General features: G+C 43.4%; 2 protein-coding genes across 2 annotated transcripts in view; both read left to right on the plus strand.

The window, feature by feature from the left end:
- The window catches only part of TRPM2 (transient receptor potential cation channel subfamily M member 2), a 35,778-nt gene extending 27,053 nt beyond the window's left edge, over positions 1 to 8,725 (plus strand). The window contains exons 22-32 of the mRNA XM_035132382.2: positions 109 to 241; positions 636 to 723; positions 1,648 to 1,735; positions 2,959 to 3,110; positions 3,953 to 4,029; positions 4,217 to 4,318; positions 4,408 to 4,494; positions 5,317 to 5,422; positions 5,993 to 6,094; positions 7,130 to 7,246; positions 7,893 to 8,725. Of these exons, the coding sequence (XP_034988273.1) occupies positions 109 to 241; positions 636 to 723; positions 1,648 to 1,735; positions 2,959 to 3,110; positions 3,953 to 4,029; positions 4,217 to 4,318; positions 4,408 to 4,494; positions 5,317 to 5,422; positions 5,993 to 6,094; positions 7,130 to 7,246; positions 7,893 to 8,018 (1,178 nt within the window). The 3' untranslated portion in view covers positions 8,019 to 8,725. The remainder of the gene's footprint in view (positions 1 to 108; positions 242 to 635; positions 724 to 1,647; positions 1,736 to 2,958; positions 3,111 to 3,952; positions 4,030 to 4,216; positions 4,319 to 4,407; positions 4,495 to 5,316; positions 5,423 to 5,992; positions 6,095 to 7,129; positions 7,247 to 7,892) is intronic.
- A 5,207-nt stretch (positions 8,726 to 13,932) lies between these two features.
- LRRC3 (leucine rich repeat containing 3) lies at positions 13,933 to 22,537 on the plus strand. Its single transcript, XM_035132383.2, has 2 exons — positions 13,933 to 14,128; positions 17,867 to 22,537. Exon 2 carries the CDS (start codon positions 17,895 to 17,897, stop codon positions 18,678 to 18,680), a length of 786 nt encoding a protein of 261 aa, XP_034988274.1. The 5' UTR covers positions 13,933 to 14,128; positions 17,867 to 17,894; the 3' UTR covers positions 18,681 to 22,537.
- Positions 22,538 to 23,170: the final 633 nt, after the last annotated feature.

Below are 23,170 nucleotides of genomic sequence, written 5' to 3' on the forward strand. Positions count from 1 at the left end.
GAATATTGTTATATACATTGGATTCAAGGGATGGCCTATCTGCCTCTCCTCATCCATAACTGGGAACTGTGTGCATTACATTGCCTCTTCTGTTTGATTGATCTGCAGAAGAGAAGCTTGAGAAGAATGAAGAGGCAGCTCTCTTGTCCTGGGAGATGTACATGAAGGAAAACTACCTGCAGATTCAACAGTCCCAACAGAAGCAGAACACTGAACAGAAGATCAATGACACTGCAGAAAGGTGAGGTATCTTTGCCATGCAAAGTCACCAATGCCAGACCAACTGGGTATGCTGCTCATGGGTACAGCTCAAAAGAACCTGGTGGAGCTAGCACTTCACTCATGCATACTGCTCTTAAGGCCTTGCAGCTGCCAGAGGTCCTCACCATTGTGCTACCCTATCGTACCGCAATTTGTTCATTATGACATAGAACAGCACTTACTGTGGAAATTAGTGTCATAAGCCCGCACTCCATTTTAGAGGTGCACCCCATGGACAGTCATAGAAAAACAGCCTTACTCATTTATTGAAGCTATAAATGATATACCTAAATGGCAAGTTTTGAGGGCTCAGTGGCTGTCAATAGGATACTGCCTGCACCTCTCACTTAACACTGATTTTTTTTCCTCCGAAGAATGGATATGCTGGTAGAAATGCTGGACCTCGATCGGGTGAAAAGGACAGGGCTGGTGGAGCAGAAGTTGGCGTATCTGGAAGAGCAGGTGAGGGGTGACTTTTAAGGCTTCCCCATCTGGAGAATGCTGAAGGCTCATGAGGAGGATGGGGTGAACTGAAGCTTGTCAGTCAATGTCAGGAAACTGGAAAGGGTGGGAAGAAAATAAGATCAGGTGCCCTATCTTGTGTCAGCCACATTAAAGGTAAAGGGACCCCTGACCATTAGGTCCAGATGTGACCGGCTCTGGGGTTGCGGCGCTCATCTCGCGTTATTTGCCGAGGGAGCTGGCGTACAGCTTCCAGGTCATGTGGTCAGCATGACAAAGCCGCTTCTGGCGAACCAGAGCAGCACACAGAAACACAGTTTATCTATTTATCTACTTGCATAAATATTTATCTATTTATCTACCTATTTATCTACTTGCACTTTGACATGCTTTCGAACTGCTAGGTTGGCAGGAGGTCAGCCACATTACTTCACTACATTACAGAGGTTTCCACACAGAGGAGTCTCTTAAGTGCCAGCTTCTTTCTGCCATTAACTAGCCAGAGGCATAGCTGCCAAGTTTTCCCTTTTCTCGCGAGGAAGCCTATTCAGCATAAGGGAAAATCCCTTTTAAAAAGGGATAACTTGGCAGCTATGCAGAGGAAATGTGGCCAATTGTCTGCTCACCTACATGATTAACCTTATCTAAGTGGAGAGCATGTTCTCTATGGAAGAAGGGAGATCCATGAATGATTCACCAGTAAGAACAATGTGTTTCCTGGACCAAAATTGGAGAAAAGATCATTCCCAGATTCCTTTTGGGGACCTAGACTTACTCAACAGACTTATCTTCTAAATCAAGAAATCCTTAATAATAAAACTATTAAAAAAAACTTATCTTCCCCTTCCCTACCCCCCTTTCTGGACAGAGGTGCTGGTTGATGAGTGCAGGCCTTAACAAGTTTGATGGGCTGCTTCTTTTTAGATGTTCCAGTTTTCAAAAGCACTGCGGTGGGTGGTTCACTCACTGTCTAGCAGTGGATTTGGATCAGAAGAAGATGTCCCTACCATAGGTATGTCTGGCTACAAATATGAGTCTGAGGACTATTCCCACCCCCCACCCCTCTCTATATATAATTTTGATTCTGATACTTGTGGTATATACCTACTTTGTACTCATCACTTACGACTGCTGGGATAGCTCAGTGAGCATGAGACTCTTAATCTCAGGGTTGTTATCTGGAGCCCCACATTGGGCAAAAGATTCCTGCATTGCAGCAGGTTGGTCTTGATTAACCTTGTGGTCCCTTCCAACTCGACAGTTCTGTGAGGGAACAGCATGAATTGTTTTCAGGTTTTCCAGACATATTTGTCCTTCTGCTTCCCCTGCATGTATTTTATTTGAGAAACATTGTAAATTATACATGCACACACAAATGCTGTTGTTCATAACGGAAGTGAAATGTGTGTATTTTCTACTTGGTTTTTGGAACCTGAGTGCAAAACATGTCACAAGAAGTGGACCTGAGATAGGCCAGTTGCCCAACTTAGTTTGAGCTATACTGAGCAGTACTTTCCCTGGACATGGCAATTTTGATTATTTATCCATGTGTCAGTTCTAGTACAGTAAACTAGTGTTGTCATATTTCAAACAGTGAAAATCCGGACAGAAACGTTGTTGAGCATTTTGGCAAAATAGCAAACAAAATTGCCATTTTTGAGATATTTTTATGGGAAATCGTCAAAAACAGCACTGCCGGCATGGGCTGCCATATGTCCAGTATTCCAGTTATGTCCAGGAAATTCCGGACGTATGGCAACCCTAAGTAAACAGACAAATCTGGGACTGAGGTCCACCACTGACAGCCACCCAGATCCAAGGTAGTGGTGATGCTCAATAGGATACCATACCATATTACCTAAATAATGCATCTGTTAGGTGTGGCCCTTAACTGCTGTAATTTCCTTGCTTTTTGGAGCTTGAGAGAACATAGAAAACACAACATGCTGAAATGTAACTTTTTTTGCTAATTGAATTATACCTGCACGAGGAAACTTGTTTCATTAGGAGGAAAGACTACACAAACAGAATTGTAGACAATGAATGTGATAGAATTTGCCTTAATCTAACCAGTTTTGAGTAAAAGTGCATCTATATCAGAATACTGTCTTCCAGCAGTGGTTGGTTGGCTAGAAATAAAATAAAATCCAAAAATACAGAGACCCAAAAGCATGTCATGGTGAGATCCACAGTCTGAATATGTGGAATGTGAAGAAGTCATGTTGTTTCACCTAGTTCCCAGCAGAGCTCCTGAGATGAAGGAATGCCATGAAGAGGATGTCCCAGAATCTTTTCACACCATATATCATGTGAGCGCCAGGAACCTCATGTATCCTAGCTCCACTGCTGTCTGCTTTCCTGTACCAGATGAGAAGGTCCCTTGGGAGGTAGGAGCTTTATATCTTAGGGAGCAATATATGGTTTCATATAAAAAAGAAGGAATGATGCCATAAGTCATTATGTGTGACCACGGTTGTGCATGACTGAGAGCAGATCTATATTACAATCTTAAGATGGTTTAATAGCCATTACTTCTCCCCAGTGAACCCTGCAAACTGTCCTTCTGTGAGGACAGGGGCATTAGAAATTTCTAGCAAGAATTTGCCATACCCTCACATTCTATAGTTCTGACACAGGAGAAGCCATGCCAATTAAACTGGCTAAAAATGTATATGGAGAGGTGATACAGATATTTGTAGTGTATATATGATGCCTGTAGACTTCAATTAGCACACCACACACCAACAAAATTGGCTTTGGGCTTTGGAAGTTGATAGTAGTAATATTGTCAGCTTCCCTTGGCACAATAAGAGGGGTCTGAAGAGAGCCCGTGTGCAGTTTTTGCCACAGGTGCATTGCTCATGCATGAGAAAACATACTTGTTTGTTTGTTAAGATTGTATATGCTGCCCTAAGCTAACAAGCTTTCACAGTGGCTCACAAGATCATAACAAGATAAAAGTATGAATAACAATCATATATAACATATGGAAACATAACAGAGCAGGAAACAACAAGCAAAAACATGTGGCACATTAGTTCTGGGAGTAGTGTCAGAGCTGCCAAACACAGAAAAGCACACTCCAGAATTTAGATACAAGGAAAGTCATAAATGAAGAACTCGTGAGTTCTTGCTTCTGGGTTCTCAATAATAGATCATGCTTGAAATGTGAATTTGTGCTGCTCTAGAAGACTCTGAGATATGTCTAAAACATCCTTCCCCCTGACAGGTAGAGTTTGAGATCTACAACCCTCCCTTCTACAGTGCAGAAAGGCAGGAGAATGCTTCACCTGACTTCCTGAAAGAGTAAGTATGTCCTCAGAGAGATAGAAACATACACAAACACTATCTGTACTATTTTTGCTCTTTCTTCCTCTGTTTATGCCACCCATTTTCTAGTGATTGTATTTTATTGTACTGGTGAACTACTTTGAGTTTGATTTTCATTGACTCGATATGTTGCAGAGATGAAAGCTTTGCCCCTGTCTTCCAGCTCTTTAGAGACTCTTTCAAGGATAAACTTCAACAGTATGGATGGAGATATCAACAGACAGAGCTTCCATGGCACCTATCTTATCGAGGAGGGCCTGCCACTGTGAGTGAATCTGGTAACAAGAGTGGGAATATTCATTATGGTGCCCACGTCACACCAGCAGCAACATAATTCTTTTAATTTTTTTATAGGAATCCCATGGGAAGGACAGGCCTGAAGGGCCAAGGTATTCTTCGGTTCTTTGGACCAAATCACGCTCTTCACCCTGTTGTGACACGGTGAGTAGATAGCAGGGTGCCATTTTTCATCCCTATAAGTGTAGTCTTCTACTCTTAAGTTGGTAGGTCTGTGCTCAGGACTGTGAGAAACCACGAAATAAGCTATAAATGATTTCCAATAAAGGGCAGGAGCCTGTTCTTACTCCTCAGTTCTTGGTTCCAGTCAAGGGCAATTTCACCAGGCTCATTTTGAGAGCAACAAGATGCATTTTTTTTCTCACTTCAGACTTGTACTCATCCATAAGGAGTCTGCTTTTCACAAGTTAATACTGTCAAGTGCCCTGCCTATTTTCAGAGCACTTTTGAGCCTTAGCTGATAAATGCAGCGCCTTTGCAGGAGTAAGTGCTGTATCCATGGCAACAACAGGCCAGGAAAAGAAGCATGGATGTCCCTAGCCTAAAAACTGACTGATGCAGGTCATGTAGGCTGCAGATAGCATCCTTGCTTCAGAAGACTTTTTTTTTCTTGCTTCCAAAAAGCAGCGTTTTGTCCTTGTGTCTGGAATCTGGGAACTATGTCAAAGAAATTGTATTTGAAGCTGAGAACATTTCACAGGCACCAGAGAAGTCCATCACAGTAGCTGTGGTGCAGAGACTTCTCACTATCATTTTTTTAAAGATGTGTGTATACATAGAATGATAGCTATATCCTGTCTTTTTTCCATTACACAACTCAAGGCGGCACATGCTGGGTTCCCATGTGGTCTTCCATCCAGACAGTGTCCAGACCCAGATCTGCATAGCTGCCTCAAAGTCATTGTATCAAGTGCCTTCAAACCATGGGATAATACTCTGTAACATCTTTCTCTGTGGTGTTTGTAGCTGGAGGAGGAATGTGGATGGATCCATTTATAGAAAAAGCTTAAAGAAAATGCTGGAAGTCTTAATAGTAAAATTCCCCTTTTCGGATCACTGGGCTTTGCCTGGGGTAAGTAGTTATATTTCTTCACATCTAGCCCATATTTGAAGAAGGGAGGTGTATGCCAAGGTTTTAATAAAGTCAGAGTGATAAATTACATGAGCTGTTAAAACAACCATAATTGCATTCCAGGGGCTCTGCCATAGAAAATGCCAACCCTAAAAAGCCTTTCATAAAACAACAGGGCACTAAAACTAAGTTAAGTTGACCTTCTTTCTTAGCCTTGTGCCAGTGAGCTCCCACTGATTGTTGTGCTAGGTGTATCTTTTGTCTGATTGGTTCTTAAAAGTTCAAGCCAGAGGTTCTAGCTTTCTTGTTTGAGTTTCCAAGATTTGACTGTAATACTCATTCAGGAGTGCCTGGCGTGCTCTGGTCCATGGGGTCACGAAGAGTCGGACACGACTAAACAACAACAACAACTCATTCACTTGAAAGGCATACTTTCCTGCAACTCCAAGAAACGTTTGCCAGCTGGAAACCAGATAGAAACTCCTGCTTTCTTGGCCTGGTATCTTGGAACATACTGTGTAAAGCCTTAGCTGCTTCTTACATCAAGTAATGTTTTGATTTTTCTTCCAGGGATCTTTAGAGCCAGGGGAAGCTTTGCCACAGAAGTTGAAGCGGGTCCTAAGACGGGAATTCTGGCCACAGTTTCAGAAATTGCTGAATCAGGGTACAGAGGTACTTTGAGCGCCAATGGGACTTGACTAAAACATAATGAATCACAAGGGCACTGTCAGTTGAACCACTTTGCCCCACCCCCAAAATAATGTATGACAAGATGGTGGGGAACTACATCCCATTAGCCTTTGGGGCATGATGCACCAAATGGGCACATGACATAGTCTTAAATCAATAGCGTTTTAAAAGTGAAGAGGAGGTTTTAGGCTCCAGACAATTCACCAGTACTTTGTAACTTCCTGTGGACACTCTCTGGTCATACACTCCTCAACTGCTGCCTTAGATCACATCTGTGGGCTGGGGTGCTGAAGCAGAGTAGACTCTGTCATGCTTTCCCATGAGCCCTTAACCTGAGATCCACGCAGTGATTCCTCCCTACAAGGCCCAGTATGGAAAGCTGACACAGAGACATGGTGCAGAAGAGAAAGATGGAGGGAACAAGTGGTAGGCTTGAATTGGTAGTTGTAGCTCTAGGAGTGTGATGAAATCTAATTGTGGCGCTGTGGGTTAAACCACTGAGCCTTGGGTTTGCCGATCAGAAGCTCGGCGGTTTGAATCCCCCCCCCCCCGCAATGGAGTGAGCTCCCGTTGCTCAGTCCCAGCTCCTGCCAACCTAGCAGTTCGAAAGCACGTCAAAGTACAAGTAGATAAATAGGTACTGCTACAGTGGCAAGGTAAATGGTGTTTCCGTGTGCTGCTCTGGTTCTCCAGAGGCGGCTTTGTCATGCTGGAAGCTGTACGCCGGCTCCCTCGGCCAATAACATGAGATGAGCACCACAACCCCAGAGTCAGTCACGACTGGACCTAATGGTCAGGGGTCCCTTTACTAACCTTACATCCTTGGGCACTTTGGTTGAGGCATATCTTCTTTAATAAAGGAGCAAAGCCACCATGCCCTTGGAAAAGCTACTTTAATATCTACTCTTCATCTCAGTCATTTGGAGAGATCTTTAGAACATAATGATCACCAACTTTAGGAAGATTCCATACATTATGTCTTCTCTTTTTCCGTCTCCCCTAACCACCTACTTCTAGGTATACAAAGGATATGTGGATGACCCCAGGAACACAGACAATGCCTGGATAGAAACGGTGGCCATTAGTGTGCACTTTGAAGAGCATAATGATGTGGAGATGAAGCGTATGAATTCGGTACATGCCATAATGCACCCTTATTACCCTTATGCCACAATATTCTCCTTTAGAGGTAGTGGGATGAAAGCCCCAGGTTTTGCAGAAACCATGGCATGAAATCTTGCTGTGTAAGAGGGAGAAAGAGCAGCTCCTTGAATCTTAAGCATCAGAATGGGCATGGTGCCAAGTGAAAATATGTGGGAAGCTTAAGAAAGACGATGTCGGGGGCATAGAAAAAGAAATCACTGGAAGAAATGAATGGGCAGATATTAGAGAGGTGGTTCTCTGTATGTGCATGCTTGTGTCTGAGAGTGTGTGTTAGATAATTACCTAATACTACTCAGTAATTAAAATATTGCATTGCAGTTCCTAAGGGCTGTAATCTGAGGAATATTCAGCACACCTTGGTGTAATCAGATGCAGAGCACAGTGCTATATATAGCACAAAGTAGAAAGAAGTGGAGCGGGCCCCAAGAGTGTGTTTTGATTATTTTCCACTGGTCCTTTTAATACCCGGTAGACCCCTGTTAGTACAGTAGATGTATTGATGGTTCTGAGAGAATCTATCCATATCACTTGGACTGTGACTGCCTCTATGTAGCTTGCGAGAGGCTAATAGGAAGCTGACAGTAACCTATATTCCTTTTGGGATTTCTTTCTGCAGTTTCTCCAGGGCTGTGATCTGGAGGCGACCGTCCGGTGGCAGGTTGTGGATAAGAGAATCCCACTTTATGTGAACCACAAAGAACTCCTGCAGAAAGCTTGTATCCTCCTGGGGGCATACTACTGAGGACACAGGACCATCACCCTTAGTCTTCCTCCCATTTGTCTCTCAGCTCTTTCGAAATGCAGCAAAACCTGACTGATACCTTTCCCTCTGGTGATTTTCTTTGTGCGTTTTCTTTTTCCTGTGTGCAGAATAACACTTTAGCTGACCCTCACTAAACGACCATAGAAATCAAAGTAATCTTGGCCCTTGCATAACAGAAAGTTAGAAAGAACAATTAGAAAGAAAAGGGACAGACCATTCTTTTGTTGTTCTTCCTGGAGCAGGGCTGCTGGGGCACTGGATTTACTTTTCAGCTGTTCCAGTGGCTAACAATGTATCTTGCAACCCATACAGATAGTCCTAGGGCTCAGGATGGCATTAAAAATCTGCAAAGTAAGTGAAGTTGGGCCTGATTCTGGTTAGGATCACTGCTCTAATGGTAATGGAAAGAGGCCGGCTGCACTGCCTTCAAGATGCATGTCCTCTCATCAATGCTGCCTTTGGAAATATTAGTCCTGTGCCCAGCATACAAGCCATTTCCCCAAAACTCTGGAGCTAGGAATTTGTTGCAAGCAGAAGACCATCAGCTTTCAGTAGATCAGTTCACGTCTGATGTTGTTCCATGGCAAGCCTTTGGCATACTGAGCTGAAGAAGCATCTCTGAACCTGGCATTAGTGGTTGCCAAGGTTAAGAGAAGGTGGCTCTTCCACTGCCTATTGCTTTGCTTTCATTTAAGGGACCTCATCAATGCAGTTCTGGCCAAGTTGAGGCTGGAAATTTGTTCTGACACTGTTTTTTTTTATTTAAAAAAAAGGTGTAACCAAATCCGTTCTTTGCTGTGAAGATATGCCAAGGCAGAAGGAACCGCTGCACAATGCTTCTTACTGTTTATTATTTATTACATTTATATACCACCTTTTCCTTCAAGGAGCTTAAATTGGTGAAAATGGCTCTTCCCTCTCCTTTACTGTGAGGTAGGTTAAGTGGAGAGACTGACTGGTCCAAGGTCACCCAGTAATCTTCATGGCCGAGTGGGCATTTGAACCTTGGTCTCCCAGGTCCTAGTCCAACACTCTAACCATGACATCACATGGGCTTTCTACACTGTTGATCCTAGATCCTGCAGGGTAATGTTTCATAAAGTCTTCAGGCTCTTTTCAACTGAAACTACAGGAGCTTTCACTCCAGTAATGGGAAATCTCTGAATATTGGGCCAAATATAGACCACCATATCCCACAACCCAGCCCACCAAGCCTGTCCCAGTGAGCCCTGCCCACCTGCCAATCACCCCATGTCATTTTATGGAGACTGGAGATAAGAGATCCCTCTGCCTGCTCCTTAAGGGCTTATCTCCAATTTTATCGCTAAGTTCCATGGTGCACAGAGATAAATTGTGTGCTTAAAAGTAAAAGGCAGCATTTTTACCCACCCCAGCAATAGAGGGAGGGTGGATAAGAGAGTGTTGAGGGAAGTGAGTGAGAACCATATGCCTTCATGTCTGATACATGTGTTTCTGACAATGGTAGGGAATGGAGATACATGTGTTTCCTTTTTGGTAGTTTTTGTTTTGCCCCACCCACCCCAGGAATGTGGCCCCTAAAAGGCTGGCCAAATTCAAATCTGCCTCTTGGGCTGAAATAAATTTCCTCATCCCTGTTCTATTGCAACATAAAACTAATTGTCATCTCAATTTGCAAGTAGGCTGATAGCTAAATTGAATCAGATGTTGACATAATTAAAACTTTGTTCATTCAAGGCACCCACATCATTTGAATTTTCTTAACTGTTTTCCCCTTTTCTGATAATGTGCTCATCGTTTTGCCATCTAACTGATAGTGTGTTGATTCTTGTGGTGAATCTGAGTGCAGTCTTTGAATCAAATTACTTTTCTCCATGCTCTCTTGGCTCATGTCACAATCATCCATAAGAATATAAAATGCCCTACCTGGATCAGACCAATGTCCAAATAATCCAACATTTGAGTTCCAATAAAAAGTGCAAGATGAAGATAGCTTCCCAGATATTTGGTTCCAGCATCTGGCAATCAGATGCATCATCTCTGAACATAACTATTTCTGTTTTAGCTAATATCCACTATAATAAAACTTACTGCTAAGTATAGGCCTTTAGCCAGGGTGGTAAAAAGGCACAAAGCTCCATGTTTTCTTTGATGGATCCTGTACTGCCATTTGTATGCACACAGCTTTGTCTGCGTTGCTTACAGTTCTCTTCCATTTAATACACTCCTCTTTTTAGTGCTCCATATTTTCAGGAATATATTCAGTCTTATTCTGCCTTATTTCTGGGGCAAATTGACTGTGCTTAGAGAGGCCTAGGCTCTCAGCTTTAAAAACAATAACGTACAAAACTGCAACTTACCGTTTCTATGTTTTTCATGCTAGAAGCTGTTAGGCCTTACCTAGTAAGGGGTAGTGAATGTGGTGCCTTCTAGAAGTTGCCAGACTCCAGGTCCCACCAGCCTTGGCTGGTATGGCCAGTAGCCAGGAACAATGAGAACTGTAATCCAACAAGATGGCACCATGATGACTACCCCAGATCTAAAAGACTGGTGCAAGTGAAGTCAATATGAGTTCAACATAAAGTCAATTTATTTGAGTTCAAAGCCTAAATTAAATAGTTTGCTTGAAGTAGGGTTGCCATATGTCCGGAATTCCGGAATATGGTAGTCGGAAACTGGGCAGAAAGCACTGAAATGTCTGGGACAACCCAGACATATGGCAACCCATGTCAGAACTTTTGTGTTTGGATTTTCATGTTTTGAAATATGGCAACCTTAGCTTGAAGAAAATAAAAAAATTCCTTCAGTAGCACCTTAAAGACCAACTAAGTTTTTATTTTGGTATGAGCTTTCGTGTGCATGCACACTTCTTCAGATACAGTGAAATGGAAGTTTCCAGGCACTTATGTAGAGAAGGGGTGGGGAGGGGTAGATGTGATATGTGGCTTTTTAGCTTGAAGAGTTACTGAAAGAATGTGACCATAATCTATGCCACAGCATGGTAATTAATATTAGTAACAATTTCTTATTGTAATAGCCTCAGGTAAAAAAAGGAAAATGTTCCCCAAATATCATAAGCTTAGCTTGTGTTACACATTCAATAAATTTCCATTCGTGTAATTTAAATCATGTAAAAGTTACTTGAAATATTACTACACAGTGAACTATAGCCAGAGATACTAATTCCCAGTAATCTGTTCTATTAGTGTTCTGATACACTCTGAATGCTTTTACAACAACACTACAAAGCTCATTTGTTTCAATGGAGGGAGGTAATTTGCACAGACAAATCCTTTTTGTTTGCCTTCTCTTTTGGCAATGCATAAGTGACTTTTGCTAGACTCTAGAAGATGGTCCCTGCTCACAAGTACTCATTACACAGGAACAACATTTTACAAAGGGTATTCCCATGAGCATTTTCACAATTCCAAATGGTGCTGGTCTAATCCTTCGTAAGATACCACTAATCCATTATGTGTAAAATTAATTAGAAGAAACTGCTTCAAATGCCATTACTGAAATGTTTTTGCTTCTGAATTTTCTCTGCACTGTAGTGCTCCTACTTCACATTCTTCCTCATACTCACCTTAATATTGGGGCATCTTGATATTTCACGGTATTCCAATGGTGCTAATATTAATGGATTCTATGCTTATGCCTCACATTGGTCTGCTGCTTAATAAAAAGCTGTGCTTTCGCCAAGTGTTGATATATCCATGCCAGAGATTCCATTAACATTGCTGCTTTTTATTTATAGGTGGGAAGATTGTATAATACACTGTCAAGACTGCAGCTAGTTTTTCCTCAATAGCATAATTCTCTCTTGTTAATCTGTAGCAAAGTAATTTGATCTCCCATTCATTTGCAGATTTCTTGTTTTATGCAGAAGTACTCTAAAAGCCTGAGACAAATCTGGGAAGGTTCATGAAAGAGGCGGAACTTGAAGATATGTTTTTAGTAGAATTGTATTGATGGGCTGGTCCCAGAGAATATGAAATGTGAATATGTTGTGACCAACTGATATAATTTTAGCAGAGACCACTATGGGTGCACATCTGGAGGATTCAGATAACCTACTGTGCATGTCCCCCTCCATAGTATACCCCACATCAAGCTCAGAGTAATCCTGTTTTGGTTTTCAATAAAAGCCTTATTTGCACATGCTGATTTATCACTACTGACTGGCTCATGCAAATAACAAAGCCATTCCTCCCATCTCAAAGTGCTTTTTTAATAGTAAAGTGTTTACCAACTTTAAAGTTCTAAACAAATTTGAAATAAACCAAGTGGTTGAAAGCTACAAGAAGACAAACAGGTGCTTGAAAAACCCTCAACATTCAGTTTGGAGCTATGTATGCATGTCCTTTAAGGTGGCAGTTGGGAGAAGAGGTCACTACAGCAGAAACACTTGTGCACAGGAATGGGTAAGTCTGCATTCAGCCTAAAATTACACCTTTGATTGCACTCATTTTTTTTCTTAGAATATCCAGGCTTCAAAGGCCCAATTTAAAATTGAGTCCATGAGACATGTGCATAGCTGGGGGGGGGAGTTGCCCCCTCTAAATCAAGTTAATAATTTAAAATAACTAAAAGTAGAAATACTCGGAATATTTGAAATTGAAATGCTTGCTGAGGTCACTTGGGTGGTGATGTGGCGCATTCTAGTGATACATGATATGCATGGCTTTTGTGAACTGACCAATTGTGTCGCAGGTAGCTCAGTTCTGGAACAAGACAGGTGGGTGTTCTGCCCCCCAACATAAATCCTGGTTACACCCATGCCATGAGATGGGTTCAAGTGTTTGTGTGAATGTGAGAACTTGCAAAAAGCACTCTGAAGGCCCATCTAATACAACATCCTGGCCTCAGGAAAGCCAACCAGTTTGCCTATGGGAAGCTCATCAACCAGAGTGCCAAAGTGCTCTCCTCCCTTGTAGATTTTAGGCAACAACATTTTAACACCTAATCGGGACAAACGTGACCAGTGAATAGTTCAGTAGTGTTGCAATGTTGAAACTGGGCAAACAGAAGCAGTATACAAATACTAAATCAAATCTACAGCTTTTAAATTGTGCAGTTTTGAAGTTCTGAAAATGACAACTGGTCTCCCATACTGCACACTGTATATTTTTAAGTGGGATCCAGAAATCTTGTGTAATGTGGCAGCTATACAGCAAAGGGCCTCTGAACAGGAGCCTACTTACCACACTGGCATCTCAGCCCATCTCAAGATGCTTAATCGCAGTACAGTAGACAGAATGAGAACTTCCAGGCCTCAGACAGTTTTCACGAAGGTTTTCCCCTCTAAAAATTCCCTACACATCCGAACACACGTGTGTGGATCCCTTCCCGCTGCGGACTTGCAACCAAAGTTCTATTAGGTAGAATGGTAGTAAGTGCCTATAAATTACTGTACGGCCTTTTAAGTCTTTCGTCCAGACAAATGGGGCTCACACCCTAATACGGCGTTTGTCGTGGACCGTTCCCTGGTGTCGGGAGGCGCACCTGCAAGCACATGCCGGGTATGCATGTGCCATGTGCGCGCAGACGCGAGTTCCCCACCCCATGCTACTGTTTCTCAACACAAGGACTAAAATGCAACTTCACAGAGGACATTTTAGTAGCTAATAAAAGCGGCGTTCGGAGCGAGACCCAAGCCGGGGGCTCAACAGCAGACGCAACAAGGGCTGGCGGCTTTCTCTCGCCTCCCGGAACTGCTTTCCAAATGCGTAAAAGCGCAATATGGCTGTGCGCGCGAGGCAAGAATAGCCTCCCTTCTGCCTGAGCGGCAGCTGCCCCTTTAAAAATCCAAGGATGCCCCTCCAGGCTGTCGGTGACAAGCAGGCGCTATCCAATTACAGCCGGCAGCCCCCATGAACGGCTTTGTGTGCGACTGGGAGAAAGGCGAGACGATGGCAGCAACAAGTCCTGCGCGCAAGCGGGCTGCAAGTCCTCACCGCGGTGCTGCCGCTGCCGCCGCCGCCGCCGCCTTGGGCTGCGCCCGCCCCCTCGACTAAGGGCGTGGCCAGGAGAGCGGCGCAGCGCTGGTGGCGCGGGAGAAACTTGGCACAGACAGTCGCGTCCGGTGGGCTCCAGTGACCTCAGCTCAGGTAACGCGCCTGCACGCCATCCTCAGGTTGGGGGAGGGGGGGAGGTGTGCGCCGGGCAGGGAGGGCCAGCCGGTCGGTTTAACAGGGACGGATCTGCAGGATGGATGGGATCCATAACGATTTAAGTTAAAGCAGTTGGCGAGGCTCTCGGAGCCCTGCAAAGCGGGATCCCGAGATCCGGGCTGCTTTTGCACTGCGGGCATCGTGCTCGGAAGTCTGCGAAGCACCGTGTGGGCGGATGCTGCAGCGAGATCTTTAGTATCATATTCACATCGCCTGGAGGGAAAGGAGACCAGACTCTTTCCCTGCTGGGCTTACAGCAGGGATTTCCCTGCTGGGCTTACAGCAGGGATGGCCAAACCTTTGGGCGTTATGACTCATGTACCTTTAATAGTCGTGGGGAAAGCAGCAGATGCCTCTTATCATGTCACGGCGCTTGCCCGGCTTGGAAAAGCTGCGCCTGTCAGAATTCCCTCGACGACGCATCTATTAAAGGGAAAGGAGCGCCGCCGCTGAAAACGTTCCTAGGTAGGACAAGGGAGGGGGGAAGCAGCGGGATTCTCCCGGAGATAGAGGGGATCTCTCCTCTATCATCATCACCATCGTCATCATCACAACAACAGTCAAAGATTGAGATCCATAACAGGATACATACAGCTGGGCATCAACACCCCATAATGCCCTGATGTTCAAATGCAAAATAACTTCAATTTTCTAGATTCTAGCTGGCCACTAACAGGGCATATTTATACTACAGACTTAAGCTGTAGTGTAGCACTCCTAGTCATTTCCTTTCCTCAGGGAACTCTGGGGATTGTAGTTCTATAGTGGAAGGTTTAAAGATGTCATAGAATTGTAAGTACCCTTCCACAGACTACGGTTCCCATCCATAATAGTTAAGCTTGTATAAAACCGATACAAATTTGTGGTGTAGAATGTGCGTAGGTTGAGGCATGGATTGATAAATGCAACAGCAACAATAACGGCAGTTTTCAGTGCCTTGATTTTTTTAAAAAATGGGGTCATTTTTATCAACAGCCATATGAAGTTGGTAATATATTCTGAACATGATTCAAATAAATATTTGAATGTTATGCACAAATGCATGTAACGAACCCCTGATAGACTTGGTTGCATTGAGGGAAAAAATACTTCTGAAGGGTACACTTTTTAAAGCAGAGGTGTGGTAGGGGTTAAGGGAGTGCCTAACCCCTTTCAAACTCATCACTTCTCCACTCCACATTGCCCTCCACATCTGCTTTTCCCTCTGCAGAGGGTACACATTTTATTTATTTTAAAGTACTTTTATATCGCTTACTATTACTAAGAAAATCTGAAAGCAGTTCACAATGTAAAATATGTTCAGGAATGGGTTAGGTGGTGCTGTCACTTACCTGAATGGGACAAGAAGACAGTGGTAAGGTTGAAACACTCCCCCCCCCTGCCACCACACTTGGCAGTGTTGCTGCTACCCAGAGGGTGACTGGCACCACCGCACTGGTTGCTCCTGCATACATTAAAACTATTTTGAAAAATACAAATATCAGAAAAATATATGATGGTAGAATCTAGCATTAATTATTGGGAAAACCTTTGGTTTAATGGATGTGACAGAAGCATGCTGTTGTTAATGCCTCTCTGATAGCAGCGGAGAAGGCCCATTTCCTTCTTGCCACCTGTGGAGGAAAGGAGGGCAGGGCATTTCTTTAATCTATAATAACAAAAACCATCTCCCATTCCAATGTTGCTCATTCAGTCTCACTTACTTTGTCTGAATCCTTAACTTACCAGAAACCCAGTAAGGTTGGGGGACAGGCATGTTACAAAGCTAGTCATATACAGATATTACATTTAACGAAGGTACTTTACCTTTATGACCTACAAGATTATAAGGTGCACAAGCTTGTTACTTTAAAATAGTACTGTGGAACATGCTTTGTTGTTACTGTCAGTTTAAATATCAACACAGCTTATATCCAACTATAATGTTAAACTAAGACAGCTTTAAGGAAGCAGTTAGTTGCCCTATAAAAATCTTTTGCCAAATTGCCCTTCTGTTCTCTCCACCAACACTGTAGTGGAGGACTTTTTCCAATCCTTTTTTCTGACCTGTGTAAGTACTGGTTTGTCTTGCTGTACTGCTGTCAGAATTTTCCCTCACTACTCCTGCCAGTCACTTCCAGCTGCTTCTCCCTTCTCCCTTCAGTGCTGCAGGCAGGTTCTCCCCTTTTCTATTCAGCCTAAGCAAAATGATTCTACTGTCCTTCAGCCACCAAGCCGCTCTACCTGCCTCTCAGGTCTTCCTTCCTCTTATCCAATCCTCTTCCCCTGGTTTTGTCTCTTCCTTTTGGCTGACTCCACAGACACCATGCACCCCCCCAGCCATCACCAGCCAACTAACTAACCACTGACCAGCAGCCGACCATATATGCGCTTCTTCTGGCCCTTCCATTCCAGTCCCAGCCAATCACACTGTTTAACTGAAAGTTCTAAACCTGCACCCACCAATCAAAATGTGCATGCATTCAATCCTTCATTTGCATACCAGGAATTCCAATACCAACCTTTCTTCATAGGTGTCAGTTAAGGCCCCGAGCGGCAGTTAAACTAACTGCCACACAGAAAATTCCTCACATTGAATACATTACAATGGACAGTGCAATACACATGTCAGAACACATTGCACAGTAGCCAGGAAAATGTAATTCTAATGTAAAACAGGATTTATTCACATGTCCCCTGCCCTTTCTAAATGGAAGAACACCAATATCTCCCTTTAGATTATCTTTAAAGTCCTCTGTGATCCAAAACCAGTTAAGCACCCATGCCTCCTACTTCCACTGTAGGTGCCAGACCTGTGTTTGTACTAATCTCAGCCAATGTGGCTTTGGGAGCATGTATTTGCCAAGGCCACATGGGCTAACTTCTGCCGTCATTTGTTTATTCCCCCCCTCCCCATGTCCATGGTTCCAGCAAAGGAAGGAAGGCTGGCTGGCTGGCTGTCAGGCCTTTGTTACATGCATTTGTAACATGTCCTCAAACTTTCAAGCAGGTGCTTGGTCGGCTGTCTTAGACTGAACCGGAGAATCACGAATCCTAGAAAAACCTATTCATATTGTCTTCCCCCATGGGGATCAGTGCCGGATTACCAAATAGGGAGAGTAAGTACCAGTTTATGGGCCCTACAACAATGGGTCAAAATAATATTGATTTGATCTTGAAGGAAAATTACAATCGAGCTTTCTTAGTTCAAAGTGAGGGCCTCCCCCCCCCCCGATTTCGACTGTCTAGGGCAGGGTTCAGCAAACTTTTTCAGCAGGGGGCCAGTCCACTGTCTCTCAGACCTTGTGGGGGGCTCGACTGTATTTTTTTTAAAAAAATGAACAGATTCCTATGCCCCACAAATAACCCAGAGATGCATTTTAAATAAAAGAACACATTCTACTCATGTAAAAACATGCTGATTCCCGGGACTGTCCGCGGACCGGATTTAGAAGGCAATTGGGCCGCATCTGGCCCCCGGACCTTAGTTTGGGGACCCCTGGTCTAGGGGCCTCCGCAGGGTTTAATCCAGCACTGATTTGGGTTGCTTGCCCACCTCTGGAAGACAAGAGGAATGAATGAGGGTCAAACGGCTGGGCTGGACCTGTGTCTCTGCAGATAGCCGAGGGCTGGTATGTGATGGTAGGAATTCCGAGTTCAAAAGATTTTGAGAGAGCCTTGCGTTTGCCTTTGCAGCCATGCAGGACTGCACACTCCTGATTGGATGACCAGCATGTTTCTAGCAGCTGAAGCATCTCGGCCTGCGCTGTTGTTCTGGTCTCAAGCCCTCTTCTGTCTCCTCTTCTGCGCCCCTTCCGGTTGTTGCACCTCCTGCCCAGACCAGTGCCAGTGCACCAACTACTCGGGAGCCACAGCTGTTCTGTGCAGTGCTAGCAACCTAGATGAAATTCCAAAAGATATTCCCAAGGACACCATGTTTTTGAAACTGGATGCCAATAAGATCACTTCTGTACCTAATAGCACATTCAGGCACCTCGCCCACTTGCAGGAGATAGACCTCTCCAAAAATGCCATTGAGAAGATTGATTCTGCAGCGTTCAAAGGGGTTGCCGATGGCCTGCGGCTGCTTGACCTCTCTGGCAACCACATACAGAGGATCCCCAAGGAAGCCCTGGTCAACTTGAATGCCATGATCCGCCTGTCCAATAACCCCTGGCACTGTGAATGTACTCTGCAGGAAGTCTTGTGGGAAGTGAAACTAGATCCTGATTCAGTCAACGAGATCACCTGCCAGACATCTGTGCAAGAGGAATACGCTGGGAAACCTCTGCTCCATATCCTTGATTCGGGCATCAACTTTTGCAACATGCACCAGAAAACCACAGATGTCGCCATGTTTGTTACCATGTTCAGCTGGTTTACTTTAGTCATCAGCTATGTGGTATACTATGTTCGACACAACCAAGAGGACACGAGGAAGCACCTGGAATATCTGAAATCCCTGCCTAGCACAAGGGTCCCTAAAGAGACCATCAGCACTATCCTGTAGCCAGGAATGTTGATCCTTGGCTGGACTTCCAGTTTTCTATGTAGGAAAGAATGTTGGGAGGGACTTGGGACATTTATGTCCAACTAGTTCTGCAACAACTTTTTTAAAAAAACAAAAACCAACCAACAGTTTAATAGAAAATGAAAACTTGTTGTTATATAAATATAGGAAGAATGTCCAAGCCGAGGTTCCCATGTTCTGTGCCGTATTACCAGCAGAAGGATTCCAGCAGAAACTAGAGATAAGGAGATCTGCTTTCTAGGAGAACTTTAGGACAATGGACGGTTGATGTGAGATGTTTACAATCAGGATTTCATTCTGTGGGAGAGACCCCAAAGCCCTGCAGTGTCTAGAACTTGTTGGCTCCGAAAATGCTTTTGATTTCAACGGGAAGTATGTACATGGTTGACCTTTACTTGATTCTTTGGGACACTGCAAACACACTCTCTCAGGAGTTTTTGGAACCACACAAAGTCCTTTCCCTCAAATTGGTAAATTGTGCAAGCATGCACACGCATAGATTCATGTACATGAGCAGGAATTATGTTTGGTGTATGCGTGCTTGTGTTGCAAAGCTGAAGAGGGTATGTGCTTCCTTTGGGCTTACGTATTACATGGCATTTGGAGTCTGCACCTCTTCACTCTCTGTTAGGTTACTAACCTATTTTCATGGTGACCACTATTAAGGTGAGCACTGAAAATAGTCAGGACAATTTAAAGCATATATTATGTAACGAACGAGCCTGAGCAGGCTTCTTCCGCAGAAAGGGAGGAAGGAAGCATGTGACTGAAAATGCCTATTTCTAAATATGCCTCTTTCTCATATCGCAAACCCACCCTCCTTTCTCAAGGACGGTCCTAAGATGTAGCTGGTGCTGGAATTTAGTAAGGCGGAAAAGTGGGGTATGGATTATATGTAAACTAAACAAAAATTGGGGGGGACATGGCAGTGACAAGTTGCTACACTCAACATGTCTTTCAAGCTGACAAAAATTCCTAGGCAACGCAGCTCATTTGCTGAAACAATAAACAGTAAGGAAATAAAATTCCAAGGGGTTCCTCAAACTGTTTAAATAATCTCAGCTGCTGCAGTATTCAAAGTTCTAGTATCCTTTTTAGAAAAATGGGTATAGCTACAGGTATGTTTGTTGAGACACTGTTTCTACAGTACACACGATCCAATTTAATAGTACCCTGGCAATTAGCAGCCAAAATAAAACAAGAGGGATGACACAATGCCAAAAGAACAGGATCTCAGGGCCTTTTTCAGATGATCCCTTTATGCACATTTGCTATTCAGCTGTTGTGTGGGATGCCCATGTCTTCCCTCAAGGTTGGGTTGCAGGGATATCTCTCAGCTCAAGACTCAGAACTGCTATACTCTATTACATTACTGGTGGAACACAAATCATTCTTTGCTACTGGGATGTCCTTGTAGTATGCAGTTGTGTATCACAGACAACTTGTGCCTATGACATCGCTCATGATGCATTACACAAATGCCTGTTTTGTGAACTTTATATTGGGTGGCTGTGCACTCTTTGAGTTGCATTGCCACCATGGTGGAGTGCTCATCCTGTGCTATTTTAAAAAGGAATGTTTAGACTTCTTCACACATTGCTATTTCAAAAAAGGTTGGGGCACTGTCTAAGTTTCCCTCACCTGACCACTTGCTCTTCAGTTTCAGGAGCACTGCTACTGCTGCTGCCTATAAAGATTCAAAAACAATACAGTCCCTGCCTATAGGGTACATTTTAAACAGGGGGTGGGCATGAAACAAGAAATTAAGCACTTTGAGGCACCATTTCTTTAGAATTTACACCAATGTTTAATGACCAAGTGGAATGGCTGTTAAGAGAGAGTTCTGGGAATGGAGAAGCCAATTGACAGTTTGTCATAGCCAAGCTGAAGAATGGAGTGGATATATTTTACTGGATTTTATTTGTCTATTTAATTTACTTGCTGAGTGTGACTACCCAACCCCATGCAGATATAGTGCTGGAGCACTCCTACTGCACATTTTTAAAGAAGTTGTATATCCTTTAAAAAGTGATATCCTTTCCCTTGACAAGAAGATTACCTGCATCCATTATACATAAGGATGACATATTATGCTGTTGATGCTGGATCAGAGCTAATGCAAGCACAATTGATAAAATCTGGTGTGTTGTGTGTGTGTTTATTGTCTGGAAAACCAGTCGTACGCATTATGCTGAAGCTTAAATCAGGTGTTGTCAAGCCTAATTCAAGTATCTTTTCAGCAACAGTTCCACTCTGTGGGTCCAGGAGAAGGAAGCCAGCCCAGAAAGACACCATTCATCTTATTTCAAGCAGAAGAATGTAGGACTTGGTTATAACCGAAAAAGAATAATTAGCAAGTTTTGCTGGGAGGGTTTTGCTGTGTGTGTGTGTGTTACCTAGGCAACAGCTACCCACAGCACTATTTAGCCAAAATGTTTGGACTTCTTCACACATTGCTTTTTCAAAAAAGCTTGGCACTGTCTAAGATTCCCTCACCTCAAAGGAACTGTCAAAATGTGAAAGTAACAAACAGGTGACATCATCTAGGTCAGAGAACCAGGAGCAGCTTTCTGATTAACTTTAGAGATTGCAACTCACCAATAACAGCCCCTGCTCTGAATACAGAAGGTCCAAGATTAAATCTCTGCCACCTCCGCTTAAAAGAATCAGGTAACAGCTGATGGCGAGAAAAACTTCCATGAGACAGCCACTGTTAGCTGGAATATTGGTGTATGTCCAGCGTAACCAGTGGTATGCCATCCAGATGTGTTGGACTACGGCTGCCATCATCCCTGGCCATTAGCCGTGATGGCTGAGGGTTAGGGAAGCTGGAACATAGCAACATCTGGAGGGCAGCATGTAGGCTCCCTGTTTTAGACAGATAAAATACGGTAGTCTTACATTGTTGCTGGTTAAATGTACGCTTACCAGTAAAGTCAGGCTTGCTGCTGTTTGTTGTGCCTGGTATGGGAGGAGCAGGGCAAACATTTCCTCAGACTGCTCCACACACTCCACACATTTCCTACATGAGGGTTATGTTGCCCAAAAGACCTACCTAGAAAATGCTATTACTAAAAACCCCACTAATTGGCTTCGTCCCCTTCATACGGTTAACAGCTTCCTTTGGAACATTCTCCTTCATTGCCCCCTCCTGGGCTTGGTAAGGAACACAACCATTTTATTTTTGAGTTTTAGCCTGGGCTGAACATACCAGATTAGTTAAATGTATCTATAAAATCATTGATCAGTATGTGTGTGTGTGTGTTCTTATTTAGGATGAACAAATGAAAAACTGCAATATGTAGGAGAAGGGAATATATAGATGGTGAAAGTGACGGAGAGGAGGGGGACCTTTGCACAGGAGAGTGATGTCACATTGACATAAGCGGTGAAGAATGTCTCACTAGGAGTTGTGATCACATAGGATGCTTTGAAATGGGATTGCTTCACTCATTCTTGCACCTTGTAGGCAGCATTATAAGCACATTCTAGACACTGTAAAATGTTCTCATCTCTAATCCCCTTTGAGACAAAGCTAGTGGCAAAAGCCACAATATGGGGCAGTGAATTCCATAAATTAATCGTGCATTATGCAAAGTACTGTAGTAGTAAAAATCAGCAGTCATCTTTTATGTTTCGTTACTTCAGTGTGTTTTTGCTAACAAAGCTGCACCTAAGTCTGGTAGCCAGGTAATGTGGACCTAGAGAGTAATGGCAAGCAGAGCTGCATTTGTTCACTTATTTCAGCTAAGATGGGTGTTTGTGTCTACAGTGCTAACAAAAAATAAGCTCTGAAGCAGAACCCCTGAGGTTATCAAAGCTACTCCGTCAATTTTATTGGGTGCTACTTTCAAAATTGCAAATATTCTTTGGATAATAAATAATAATTCCTCCCTATAAGAACTGCTATTGTCAATAGTATCAATTCATACAATATAAACATATCATTTATAGAGAATGATTTAAAAAACCTTTGCAATAACAAGAAATAGTTATATTTTGGGGAATTATTCACAGGCTAACATGTAAGCAAAAACTGAGAAAGCACCAATGAAAATGGGGTAGAGCTTACTAGAGAAGTGTCACAGATCTACATGACAAGGTACCACTGGCTTTCCAAATGTCAATAAGCACCATTTTGTGAAATCCACAACAACTGTTCATAAAGCCTAAACATAACAAGAATACATCTGACTTTCCGTTCCTTGTAGTTATGCTGAAAATGTGGAGGACTAATGTACAGATCAGAGGCACTTTGTAAGGCCAGGGCTTTAACCATAGCCCACTTGATCTGTGTAACTGTTGGCGTGGCGACATCCCAAGCCAGTATGGGTTGTGCATCTTCTCTGGTGTGACTGCAGTACTTTGTATTAAGGGAGTAATTGGGCTTCAGGTTTTCTCAGCAAGGCTCAGACATTTCTCCTTGAACTCCTAAAATCCAGAGCCATAAATAATTGTCTGAACTGGTT

The sequence above is a fragment of the Zootoca vivipara genome, chromosome 5 (genome assembly GCF_963506605.1).
Source record: "Zootoca vivipara chromosome 5, rZooViv1.1, whole genome shotgun sequence".
Lineage (NCBI taxonomy): Eukaryota > Metazoa > Chordata > Lepidosauria > Squamata > Lacertidae > Zootoca > Zootoca vivipara.

Excerpts from the sequence above, each read along its gene's own strand:
- LRRC3 (XM_035132383.2), top strand. The coding sequence starts at position 17,895 with ATGACCAGCATGTTTCTAGCAGCTGAAGCATCTCGGCCTGCGCTGTTG.